The sequence below is a fragment of the Corythoichthys intestinalis genome, chromosome 13 (genome assembly GCF_030265065.1).
Source record: "Corythoichthys intestinalis isolate RoL2023-P3 chromosome 13, ASM3026506v1, whole genome shotgun sequence".
Classification (NCBI taxonomy): Eukaryota; Metazoa; Chordata; class Actinopteri; order Syngnathiformes; family Syngnathidae; genus Corythoichthys; species Corythoichthys intestinalis.
The window spans coordinates 21,470,438-21,484,519 of NC_080407.1; the positions used below are offsets into that span (position 1 = coordinate 21,470,438).

The 14,082-nt window shown below is 40.3% G+C and overlaps 1 protein-coding gene across 3 annotated transcripts in view; it reads left to right on the forward strand.

The window, feature by feature from the left end:
- The window catches only part of LOC130928073 (oocyte zinc finger protein XlCOF6.1-like), a 48,535-nt gene that overhangs the window by 3,452 nt on the left and 31,001 nt on the right, over nt 1-14,082 (forward strand). For 2 of the 3 annotated variants that reach the window (XM_057854299.1, XM_057854298.1), the window contains exons 2-3: nt 959-1,006; nt 6,127-6,210. In XM_057854299.1, coding sequence (XP_057710282.1) covers nt 959-1,006; nt 6,127-6,210 — 132 coding nt within the window. The remainder of the gene's footprint in view (nt 1-958; nt 1,007-6,126; nt 6,211-14,082) is intronic. The other variant, XM_057854297.1, reaches the window with a different exon arrangement.

A 14,082-nucleotide genomic window follows, 5' to 3' on the forward strand; every position in this document is an offset into this window, starting at 1 on the left:
TAAATACTATGCACTAAAATGCATGTTTATATGATGGCAGTTTATTTTTTGCTCATTTGCAGAAAAAAAAAAAGAAACAAAAAATACAATTGTTATTATTTTTTTTTTTTTTTACAGAGCATTAAATGTATTGAATCGGATCGAAAATCGTGTCCCCGTATCAAAATTCGCACCGAACCATGACTTAACTGTATCGTGGCATCCCTATGGAACACCATTGCAGAAGCTAAGAAAAGTTTTCATTTTCCTAAATGCTTAAGTTATTAAGTGCAATTTTTTTTTTTTTTAAACACATTTTATTTATTCTGTTTCTGTGCGGTATCAATATTGTTGTTTTTTACTTAAGAGGCAGGGTCTATTGTTTTTAGTTGTGATTTCTTAAAAAGTATATTTGAATTTAAGAGTAAATATTTATTGTGTTTAAATGGTTGTACTTGATCTATTAATATATACTGTATTCGCACTGTGTTATTGTAAATTGGTTAAAAAAATGGGGGGGGCGCAATAATATCGCATATCGCAATGATTTATGAGAATAATTATCGCACACTAAAATTTGTTATCTCGACAGGCCTACGGTTAACGCGACCCCTGGTTTGAATGCAAAAAAAAATTGAGACAAAAAAAAAGCATTTGAAAACTTTTTTTAAGCATGAAAAAATAATTTATATGTTGTATATTTGACAAAATAATCGCGTTTCTGAAGTTCGAGCCTGAAAGGGGACTAACCCGGAAGTGATACGTCACTCCGTGAACAGCGATGGCAGCGCTCCATACATACGGCCGCCATACAAAGCCTTCAAACAATAATTCAAACAGTGATATAAGCGATAGATCGAGCGCAAGGGAGGAGATCCAAGTTTTTGAAGAGTTGGAGGAAGAAGAGGAGGTTGGAATTTTATGTTGGACCTAACATGTGTTAGCCAGACGCTAATCAGAATGCAAACAATGTGCCTAGACTACCTGACACGGAATGAAGACAAGACCCATCGAGATTACAAGATTGGTATGATATAGGCTGTTATTATTTTCATGATTTGAAGATCCAGGCATTTGCAAATAATTTTATGTTTTCTTCTATCTGATGACATGGTTTAGAAAAATAATAATAAACAGACTGCATGTTCATTTTGGCAGATCCGGCAGCTCTCGTGCATATAAAATAATAATATAAAAACGTTGGGGGTAAAGAAGGAGATGAGTCGTTGATGGCTGTCTCCACTTTATTGTGGCAACAATAAGAAAACAAAATAATAGCGGACTGCCTTCACATTCGACCGCGAAGTTTTGCTTCTCGCTCATCTCTGCCTCGCCTCATACTACCAGCTACTACTACTTCCAGTCCCAGAGTCTCTTCAACGGATTGTGCATAGTGTCTTGTTATGAGCTTTTTGTTGACAAAGGTATCGAACACACGACGTGCTGACAACTTTGTTTCTTTATTAACACATGGAGCTAACAGTACAAACAAAGCTTGGGGCTCTTGGCAGGAAGTGGCTTTTAATGGCGTGAGGAAACGTAGTTTTTTCACACAAGCGAACAGATTACAAAGCACCACTTCAGTGTTGTCCCGAGACTACATTTCCCATGATTCACTGCGTGACTTGAGCCGCTCGCTGATTCGCTGCGAGATTGACTCAATGCCAACACGCTAGTTGTCACCGGTCAGCGGCTCTCGTAAAACACAAACTAGAAGGCTATCAAGCGATCACCGTGAAAGAAACGCCGAACCGTACAAATGCAATGCAATGCTTGAAGCATGAAGGCGGAAATACATAATACAAATACAAATAAATGTGCACAATCTCACCGGCGGTGTGTGTCTCTTACGGTAACGTGACCGTGAATTACCACGATGCCGACCCGCTTATATGCACATCCACACCCCTTTCCCGATTGACAGTGGATTAACCCTTTCGGACAAGATCGTAGATGAAGCACAATTTAAACACGCTTAACCTAGCGAACACAACAACTATGCCACGACTATTGCCACAAGTTGGCTTTCGGCTAACGTCGCTAGCTTCTACTGTACATTCCACAACAGTTGGCAGCTCTACTTTGACAAAGTCATCAGTCCTCTATCCAAAAATCACACTTATTTTTTGGCAAATGCTTGATCATAAGCAGACCGGTTAAAGAAGCAGGCATCTTCAACGTGTTTGTAGCAGACAACTACTCGATGATGGCGTGAAATTCATTCGCTTCGTTAGAACGAAAGATGTCCATTTACGTGCCCTGCTATCCTTTGGCCACTCAAACAACTTTTCGTTAGAGTGAGAACAAAACATCGCCACACACCGCCGTGGCATCTTACCGAGAAACAATGCAACAAACAATGCTGTTCTATGGCGGACTTCCCTCGCACGTTTAGGTGTGACGTCATTTCCGAAGATTGCCGAAGAAAAGCATTTTCGTTGTCAAGGGCGTTGCTATGGGTTAAACAAAGAATCTGGAAGGGTTGCGTAAAAAAAAAAAACGAAAATATGCATATAATTGTTTAGCCATTGATATTATTCAAAAACATGGTTGGCCAACCTTACTTCACATTTCCGCTTTAAGGATACATTCTAATTTCAAATTTTTATAATTTAGAATGATATCTAACAAAATATACAATACATAGGTCATTATTTACGCACTATTTGCCATAAGACGTCTGAAATAGCACGTCAAATACAAATTGTTCCTTTACACACCTTATTTTAAAAATCACATGGGTTTTTTTTTGAATTTGCACCTGACTTTGTTGGCGTGGAGTTAAGAAAAATCCTCAGGAACGTATTTCAACTAAATCAATGTAATTCTGGTTTAAGCCTGTGAAAACTACCTTAAAATGGACATTTATGTAACGTATAGACCCCCAATCACCAACGTCACACAATCACGTGATCGCTGTGTTGTGCCGCCATATTGTCCGTCATTGTGTGTCCGTATTGTCATTGATCGTAGTTTCTAAAGGTGGATTCATTCGCAAATTATGGAAGCCCCGGTGCTTTCAGACGCTGAAAAGTCATTAGATGAGTTGCATAAAAGCCGTTATTTGGAAAAGCTTCAGTCGATCCAGTCGCCAGATCCATATTTGATTCCCAAACCGATGTTTCCTCCCGTCTGGTCCAGTCCCGTGCGTCAGAGCTCGTCCTGAGACCACAAAATTTCCAATCATACTCCAGTTTATGTCACCATGAGGAGTCGGGTACCCAAAATCGTCACCGGCCCGAATATAAACCGACATTTGGTCAGCTGAGCGTCACCGTTGTCACGATTGTAAAATGAAACTTGATCGACAACGGGCCGGTGTGTGCCGAAAAATAGCTGTCCCGCGTGAAATGTCCCCCCTGACGGGAGCGCTTATTTCTAACGCTTTATTGACGTGAAAACGCATTACAGTAATGGATTTACGACTGTAACTTTGGTTTTAAATAATTAAATTACACAAAATATTAGTACTGTATTTTAGTAACATCGTGGACTGGGCCAGATAACCATCTTTGAACAGAAATGTATTAGTCTACAGGTTTTCACGACCATATCCCAATGATAGTCACACAGGTATGACATTTATTAGTTCAAGCAGAGTAAAATAATACATATTCATGGTACAAGAAAGTAGTTTCCGTGTGGGCGCTCCCGTCAGGGGGGACATTTCACGCAGGGCGGCTATTTTTCGGCACAACACCTGTTGTTGCGCTCACCTTCTTGCTGCGCGACCGTGGCGACGAGCTTCGTTGTCTCTGTCTGATGATGTCTGCGATTGTGTTGGCATCATATTGATGTTTTCGCCGCTGTCTGACGACTATCGACACAAACGCATCATGGACCGAGATAAACAAACCGTGCTGCTTTCGAGATTTGCCCTTTTAACAATGGGCACACAGCAACTACTAAAATGACCGTTTATCTTCTCTGTTACTGCAACCAACCGCCACACATGCCTTCACCATTTTGATTAATCAATGTTAACGATTGTCAGGAAGGTTTTTGGTTTCGTTTACTAGGCGGTGATTCCTTATATTAGCAGAAAAACATGCAGTAATAGGAATGTACGTAGCGGTAATATGTAAACACGATGAGCTGACAGACAATATGGTGGCACCAGTTGGGGTAGTTCCAAACATGGCTTCGAGGGCGGACCGCATTCATACGAATGACTGGCTGTAAAGTATATTCGGAGGTGAGTTGATGAGAAAAACGATCCCTTTTGAATTTTTAACAGTCTGTATTCTATCAGAGGCGCTTTACGATGCACACTGTATGTTGAGCTTTATTTGTATGTGCGTGGTGTAATTATACATATATTTTATCTTTGTTGACGAGCAATTTTCTTTTACTTTTTTTTACGCTTAGTCTGCTAACTGGGAATGTATTGCCAGGGATAAATTCATTAAGTCACAACCTCTTTTAAATTGTGAACTCTTTCAAAGGCCGTTTGTGACATACACATTCATCTGTATTTGTGAGTATTGGTAGACGACCGGCTTTCACGTGCTTATTAGCACGATTTTGTAAGCTTTGAACAAAGGCTCGTGAAAGAGTACCAAGTCAATGCATGACAACCTGTATTCTTTACACCAAAATGTTTGACATGATTATATTTTAGAGAGGAGTATAGATTGAAAAATGATGTCAACAAATAGTAGACACATTTTTAAAATGAAAAACTAATGTAAATTATTTTTTTAGGTTACATTTTCATGATCCACATCAAGCTGTTGTTGGTGCCTGCTGATGGTGACTACTGGCTGTGGGCACTAAGCCTATTTTTAAATAGCAACAAACTAACAAAAAAGCCTTTTATTTCATGTTTTGACGACTGACCATTGCCATCCATTTTTTCTGTTGCTTTTGGTCCTTGGGGAAACCATGCTGCACAACCAACCATCACAGGCCACTGATCTATCAAACGTTAGGTGTAAACAATGAACCATGACACCAGTTTCCCCCAATCGTTCAATAAATGTGATTGTCTTTGTCAAAGGGTTTTATAAGTTGTTTTTGTTATACATTACACCATGTTGAGGAAAATCATAAAATGTTGTTCCTGTCTTGTAATCATTTTGTGTTGCTTGGGTCCAAAATGAAAAATGGCTTTAAAGAGGTGCAGGTTTGGTTTTGCTAAAATTAGAGGCTACAGTGGGGAGAACAAATATTTGATACACATCAAATATTTGTTCTCCCCACTGTATATTCAAAATATAGTGGAGTAAAGCGGGAAATATTTTTGAATGTCATTTCTTAGTGTTTCAGGTCAAACTGTCTATAAAATAAAAAGGAAAATGTACAAACACACACACACACACACACACATATATATATATATATACACACACACACACACACAGTGGGGAGAACAAGTATTTGATACCCTGCCAATGGGAATGGCAGGGTATCAAATACTTGTTCTCCCCACTGTATATATAATATAAGCAGTAGAACGTGGAAAATAGAATTTAAAAGTCGTGACCACAAACCCAAACTCTTTGGGAAACAAGTGTTTTTATATGTCAACACAACAAAACAAAGTTTGAACTACAACTTAGAACTTGGAAACAAAATATGTTATACATGGCGTTATCTTTAATATATTACCACAGGTAGGTGAATCAAGGAAATCTAGACATTCTCTGGAAAAATAGTATTCTAGTTGTGAAAAAAAACAAACCTAAATCATCTTGCATTTCAATGTAAAATTCGATTTCTCGTGCTCATGCTAACAGAAACATGATATGTTCACTCCACGAAATGGGAAAGTTCCCTTCTGCCTTAGTTTACATCGTTTTCAGTTGGCACCTGACCACTCCAAATTTAAAACTAGCAAACTAGCACTTACATATGTCATAATGCAATGACATGATCAAACAAGTACTTAGATACGTGATTTTATCCATTTTTCCATAAATGTCACAATTACCGCTGTCAGTTCCATTGCAAACCACTACAGCGCTGCTTGTGCTTGGAACTACTCACTCCCCACATGTTCTCGCCGCCACGTGACCACCGGCAGTGAGAACAAAGAGTGTCGCGACTCTTTATATGGCTCTGGAATTTTCCCTAGCAGAAAACAACTTTGGGGACACAAGTTTGCAAGTGAAATAAGATTTTGCCCATTTGTTTGTGGTCTTGCAGATCAATATGTCAGCCAAGCCCATCGTCCTGAGCACCAAGAGCCTGCATGTATCAAGGAGGAGGAAGAGTCCGGACCCATCCAAGGTCATTCTAAGCGTTTTTTTTTTTTCTTCACATATGGCAGGTATCAAATACGGTACTTTCTCATAGGTACAGAAATGTCTTTCAGTCTAATATATTGGTAGTGGCTTTGCTTGCTTAGTCGTGGTGCAATGGACTTGTGAACGGACATAAGGTTTGTGCCATGACATCAACTTGACTACAGGTAGTTCCGGGGGTACGACGTACCTGACTTACCTGATTTCGACTTTACAATGCGGAAGTCTTGTCCGCCATTCTGTCTCCAGTTTTGTTTATAAACTGTACCTAGTTCTTGCCATGCCTATTTTTGCTTAAGGTTATTATACTGTCACAATCTCATACTGGCACATGCCTATTCCCTTTTAACATGGGATTTTTTTTTTTTTCGGGAGACCCAGCTGTATCATGGATGCGAAGTGTCCCATTCATGACAGAAAATACAGTGGGGCAAAAAAGTATTTAGTCAGGCACCAATTGTGCCAGTTCCCCCACTTAAAAAGATGACAGAGGCCTGTAATTTTCTTCATTGGTGTACCTCAACGATGAGAGACAGAATGAGAAAAAAAATCCAGATCCTCTGATTTTTAAATAATTTATTTGCAAATTATGATAAAAAAAATAAGTATTTGGTCAAGAACAAAAGTTCATCTTAATACTTTGTTGTATTCCCGTTTTCACACACTGTTGCAGTTATTTTGGCCCATTCCTATATGCAGATTTCCTCGAGAGCAGTGATGTTTTGGGGCTGTTGTTGGGCAACACACGGACTTTCAACTCCCCCCAAGGATTTCATATATGGTTGAGATCTGGAGACCATCTAGGCCAGGCATCCCCATCTGCAGGGCCGCGGACCGGTACCGGTCCGTGACGCATTTGCTATCGGGCTGCATAAAAATAATAATTTAATAACGACTGCATTCTGACTGAATTAACCCTGTGCCCCTGCTTAACACACCAATATCCCTGTCTACTCAAGATAGTACGGGATAGATTACAATGTCGTCATAGAAATCCATTGATTGGACTGCTAGTAGTACATCTTGTTTGTGTATATAATATATCTATGTGCGCTTGTCCTTGATAATAATGTATTGCTAGGCCGCGGGCACAGCACATTTGTTCCTGGAAATAATTAGCCCCCACACGAGCGAAGATGACTGGATAACAGAAGTCTTTGGAGATATTTTTACTGCGAAAAGGGCACCTGACGAGCTACAACCTCGAAGACCCACGAATTGCGAAGGAGTGGATTCGTGACCCGTTTGTGAATAAACAGAGTGATTCGAGCATGTCTGTGCAAAAGGAAGATCAACTTGTCGAGATCGCAAATGACGGCGACCTTATTAAACGTACATTTGAGACAACTCTACCGAGGTTCTGGATTAAAGTCATTCTGGAATATCCTGACATCGCTACAAGTTGAAAATCTTGCTACAATTTCCAACATCGTACCTATGTGAAGCGGGCTTCATAATTAATGTTTAACGACAAGGCGAAGTCATTAATGGTGAGAGCGGTGTGCAGTTGTTGTTAGAGGTTAGATTTTGTGCCCGAACCCGACACGACCCGACCCAACATTCGGGTCGGGTCGGGCCCACATTTTAAGCATTCACGTTCGGGTCAGTTCGGGTCGGGCCGCCATGCCGGACTAATAAATTATTTACAAAAAAAAAAAAATGGAGAGCAGGCTCTCTGTACTGCGCTTCTGCTTGTGCGTGTGCACGAACGCCGTGGCGCCGGCCGCTTTTTATTCTTGTCCTCCCGCTGTACCGTTTGCGCACGGCCGAGGCGCCGCCCTCATTTTCATTTCCTTGTCAGAGAGGCGCGTCCATGTGAGAACAATATCCCACACACTCAGAAATATGTTTAACAAACTTTCCCAGCGTTATTTCGTTGTGTGAATGCTTTGATAATTCTCAAAAAAATATGTAGATTATTTAAACATTAAGAAAACTTGCGTTTTTTTCTGCCAACTCGAAGAAATGAAAATAAATTGCTGCTGCTGCGTTTTTTTCCGCGTCACTCAAAAAAAAAAAAAATGGAGAGCAGGCTCTCTGTATTGCGCTTTTGCTTGTGCGTGTGCACGAACGCCGTGGCGCCGGCCGCTCTTTATTCTTGTCCTCCCGCTGTACCGTTTGCGCACGGCCGAGGCGCCACCCTCATTTTCAATTCCTTGTCAGAGAGGCGCGTCCATGTGAGAACAATATCCCACACACTCAGAAATATGTTTAACAAACTTTCCCAGCGTTATTTCGTTGTGTGAATGCTTTGATAATTCTCAAAAAAATATGTAGATTATTTAAACATTAAGAAAACTTGCGTTTTTTTCTGCCAACTCGAAGAAATGAAAATAAATTGCTGCTGCTGCGTTTTTTTCCGCGTCACTCAAAAAAAAAAAAAAAAAATGGAGAGCAGGCTCTCTGTATTGCGCTTTTGCTTGTGCGTGTGCACGAACGCCGTGGCGCCGGCCGCTCTTTATTCTTGTCCTCCCGCTGTACCGTTTGCGCACGGCCGAGGCGCCGCCCTCATTTTCAATTCCTTGTCAGAGAGGCGCGTCCATGTGAGAACAATATCCCACACACTCAGAAATATGTTTAACAAACTTTCCCAGCGTTATTTCGTTGTGTGAATGCTTTGATAATTCTAAAAAAAATATGTAGATTATTTAAACATTAAGAAAACTTGCGTTTTTTTTCTGCCAACTCGAAGAAATGAAAATAAATTGCTGCTGCTGCGTTTTTTCCGCGTCACTCAAAAAAAAAAAAAAAATCGGGTTTTTCGGGCTCGGGCCTGCAAATCTAGTTAAGTGCTCGAGCTCGGGCCGGGTCGGGCCTCAATACCAGCGGGCCGTGTCGGGTCGGGCTGGATTTTTTAGGCCCGAACTAGGCTCTAGTTGTTGTGTGCCGCTTACAAGGCAGAATGTATCTGAGGAGACCTTTTCTACAAGTCATTCCACGATCAAACGTAAGTTAATATTCCTTTCTTTCAAGAAAGTTTGTAGTGTTTACTTTGGAATCGCTGCATTTGCGCATTTTCGGCTGTTTAACGTTGCGCGCATGCGCAGAACTGCATCGTTGCAATTTTTGATGGGTTGCAAAATTTGTCAGAACACCGGTCCGTGGAAAAAAAGACAGAAATAACACCGGTCCGTGGTGCAAAAAAGGTTGGGGACCCCTGATCTAGGCCACTCCAGGACCTTGAAATGCCTCTTACGAAGCCACTCTTTGTTTCCCGGGCAATATGTTTGGGATCATTGTCATGCTGAAAGACTCAGCCACGTTTCATCTTCAATGCCCTTGCTGATGGAAGGAGGTTTTCACTCAAAATCTAACAATACATGGCCCCATTCATCCTTTCCTTTACACGAATCAGGTGTTCTGGTCCCTTTGTAGAAAAAATGTGGTAAAGCATGATTTTTCCACCCCCATGCTTCACAGTAGGTATGGATACAATTCAGCATTCTTTCACCTTCAAACACGAGAAGTTGTGTTTCTACCAAAAAGTTCAATTTTTTGTTTCATCTGACTATATGACATTCTCCCAGTCCTCTTCTGGATAATCCAAATGCACTCTAGCAATCTTCAGATGGGCCTGGACGTGTACTGGCTTAAGCAGAGGGACACATCTGGCACTGCAGGATTTGAGTTACTGGTGGCGGAGTGTGGTATTGATAGTAGCCTTTATTACTTTGGTCCCAGCTCTCCCCAGGTCATTCACAAGCCCCCCCCCCCCCCCGTGTGATTCTGTGATTTTTGCTCACTGTTCTTGGGATCATTTTGACCCCACAGGGTGACATCTTGCGGGCAGCGCCAGATCAAGGCAGATGATCAGTGGTCTTGCATGTTTTCCGTTTTCTAATAATTGCTCCCACAGTTGATTTCTTCACACCAAATTGCTTACCTGTTGCAGATTAAGTTTTCCCAGCACGATTCAGGTGTAGAACTTTGTTTCTGGTGTGTCCTTTGACAGCTCTTTGGTCTTGGCAATAGTGGAGTTTGCAGTGTGACTGTTTGAGGTTGTGGACAGTTGTCTTTTGTACTGAGAATGAGTTCAAACACGTGCCATTAATAGAGGTAACGAGTGAAGGACAGAGGAGCCGCTTAAAGTTACAGCTCTGTAAGAGCCAGAAATCTTGCTTGTTTGTAAGTGACCAAATACTTCTTTTCCACCATAATTTGCAAATAAATTCTTTAAAAATCAGACAAAGTGATTTTCTGGATTTTTTTTTCTCATTCTCTGTCTCATCGTTGAGGTACACCTATGAAGAAAATTACAGGCCTCTGTCAACTTTTTAAGTGGTAGAACTGGCACAATTGGTGGCTGACCAAATACTTTTAGCCCCACTGTAAATATAAATATGAAAACGTTTTAAAAATGCAGAATCTTAAGATAGTCATGCGTTAAAGTCGGGGGTGGGGAACCTTTTTGACCGAGAGAGCAAAAACACCCAACATATTTTAAAAAGAGCACTGTTTCTTTCGTGAACTCATTTGAATGCATCATACGGGAGGGAGAGCGTGGTCACACTCTGCTTTTACAAGTAGTCGCAGAGTTGCGAAAGAAATAAATTTTGAGAAAACAAAAAAGTTTAACATCTTTACTTAGAATGTTACAATCAATGCGTACTCAACACTTGGAAGATGGTGCCTCTCGGAGCGGCTGTTTAGCAAGTCTCGCTCTCTCCTGAAAGTGGCCTGGAAGTCCTTTTCTTCTGTTGTATTTTCCCTTGGCAAACCAGCTCGTTTCATTACAGCGAACTAGTCAATTTAACCGTGAAGGAGTGCGAGTAGATGAAAATAATGCTCGCACAGGCTCTAATTCTAGTCATAAAATGCCCCCAATTGGGGGCAGTCTGGAGCCCTGGGTTGAAAAAAAATATATATATTTTTTTTGGATTGATTTTTCTTTTGGAAATATTTTTTCTTTGTTTGAAGCAACTTATTTTTTGATTGAATTATTACGTTACTTTAATCAAAAAGTTGTTTCAATTAGGGATGTCCCGATCCAGGTTTTTGCACTTCCGATCCGATACCGATATTGTTTTGCACTTCCGAGCCGATACCGATACTGGTCGATACCGATACCGGCCTATCTGAGCATGTGATAAAGTTTAAAGGTATTTAGCCTCCTTACTTAGTTGTCAGACTCATGTTGAAAAAGGTTTTAGTACTCTTGATAACAACTAGCCAGCTGAATTAGGTGAGTTTGAATAACACACACCGGTTGGTAACAAGAAACTGACCTGTTTATTCAGTGACAAACACAAAACATTATGAATAACAAACAGAAATGGCATAGTCAGTCAGTAAAACGTGCGAATAATATTGAAAACTGTCTTGAAAAAGCAAAACACACAAACAACCTCAGTGGAAAATCCCACAACCCCCCCCCCCCCCCCCCCCCCCCAAACTATTAGATGCTTTTAATGTTTCGTGAATTAGTTACAAAAATTGTATAAAAAGCCTCTCAGTTTTAAACAAATGACTATTTCAGTATCAAGTTAACATTTTAAAACAGTAAATAAAATACTCAAGTCCCCATTCTGTATCAGCAGCTTTAAACTACATTCAATTCATTTAATTTTGCGAATCAACTGTAAAAGTTGTTAAAATTGCTCCCGTTATTCCATAATTTCCCTTCTGTTTACTTTCGACATGTGAAAGTTTTAAAACTGTTTTGAAGATAGATTCAAGTCATGATTTTGCCGATTTAGGAGTATTTTAGATAAAAAGTTAATTAGGTTCGCTTGGAAGGTTCACAACAGCCTACTAGGGAAGTCTCCTGCTTTAGGATGGCGGCTGTTGCTAACGCCATCGAGTCTGTCATTTTGCATCCAGTTCTATGTAAATATGATATCTATTATCTACATTAAAACAATATTGACATAGTTTGTAGCGGCTGTCAGCAGCAGTCGGGTATTCTTGTGTTTTTTATCCAGCGGCATGAGTTAAACTAAAGCTGTGGGTTGAGCATTGGCATTACCCGGGTCTATGACAAGCATGATGTTTACTCTCGGAACGCAATGCGGTCCATTTCTTATTGTGTCCCAAAGCCCGCGCTGTGTATTAGTTCCGCTTTACTTGACATATTTCAATAATCGGAATTTGGATGTTTGTGAATCGTTCTCGAATCTTCCACGGCCGAATCGCTCAAGGATGTAATGATGGCTGGGCATGTTGTACCGTGGTTCTAAGTGTTGGATGGTGCGTCTTTACTCACAAGAGTTAATGGCTCGTCATCCAGAATGAATTCTTCGGCAATGACTCTTGTTATTCCCTGGGCTTTGGGACTGTCGAGTGCCAGTTTGTCACGCATAGCAAGTTTCTGCCAGTTTTAGTTGCTTAGGACCTTTCTTTTTGTCTTCGGTTTTCTTAACATACTTCTTATATTGTTTGTGATGGTATTTCGCTAAATGCTTGATTAGGTTGGTTGTATTAAAACTTCTTACAGCTTTACCACCACGCTTGACTTTATTGTGGCATATGTTGCACTCTGCCTCTTCATCTTTGTCGTCCTTTAAGGTGAAATGATCCTACACAGCTGACATTTTTACCGATAGTCTCTCGGTAAATTGGGAGACGGTAATGTAAATGTAGTGTGTAGAAGGTGTGCCGTAAAATGCGGACCGGATTTTTGGGGAAACCGAAGCAAAAACTGGAATGGATTATGTAACTCGGGCAGTCCCAAACGTTTATTTTTCTCCCGATTAGTCTGCAGACTTTAACGATTAGTCGACTAGTCTAATAATTTTTTTTTTTTTTTTTTTTTTTTTTTTTTTTACTTGCGATTACATTTTTGTTCACGATTTTTAATTCACAAAACATTTTGGAGCGCTTAAATTCGTTCTTAAGGTACAAATAAACACATAACGAAAAAATAGGTCAAATGCTGATGGCATTCAGAACACTGTGACTTCACTCTTTACTTTATCTTTTTGTGGTATTTGTTTATATTGTTGTAAGGCATTAGAGCAAGCACCAGCAGAGTAGATAAATAAATGTCACGGATCAGTGGAGTGAAGTAGGGGGAAAAAAAACTTAATGATGCACATTATACAATTTCAAAAATTACTATGACTGCTCTTGTTTGAAAATTATATATAACGACAGACTATTGAGGCCAAATAAATAAATTTTAAAAAGCACTACGAGATTAACGTCGTACTCTTGCTACGAGGAAAAAAAAGTCTTCCTTCCCAGCTGCGTCGCCGCCGTCCTGCAATTCCTTACGGCGTCAGGGCCCAGCCGCTGTCATCTCCAGTATTCTTTGCACTGCGTGCTTTTCTCTGAGCAAAGTGACTCACCCGCCAGTAAAGCCCTAATAGTCATTTAATATAGTAAGAGCATTTAACACAACATACCTCACAGTCTTATTTTTTACTTGATCTTATTAATATGACATATAGTCCGTGTTTTTGGACAGTTATTTTATATTTAGAGGTACTTAAAGGGTTCATTCACACTTACGCAGAAATTCGGGATACGTCGCCAGCTTCGAAACAAAACTCGTTCGTAACCCGGGGACTACCTGTATTTGTAGATTGAAAGATTTCTTTTTTATGTAAACGAATTTGCTTTAAGTAATTACATGATGTAGATCAGTGTTTCCCCGAGGATTTTTTGAGGTTGTGGTGGTGGGCTGCATCAGAGTCGGACTGCCTCACCATGTCGTGCCACGGTGAATTTTTTTTTCATTATTTCTTTTCCCCCAAGAAGAACCATAACAAAGATATATTTGAGATATTTCATTAGCTAGGCTAATGTCGTAGCTCTCAGCTACGGTACATGTACGTAAAATGCGTAGCTTATTACAGCCACGTTACACTACGTCAGGGGTCAGCAACCTTTTTGGTGTGGCGTGCCACTTTCAAATTTT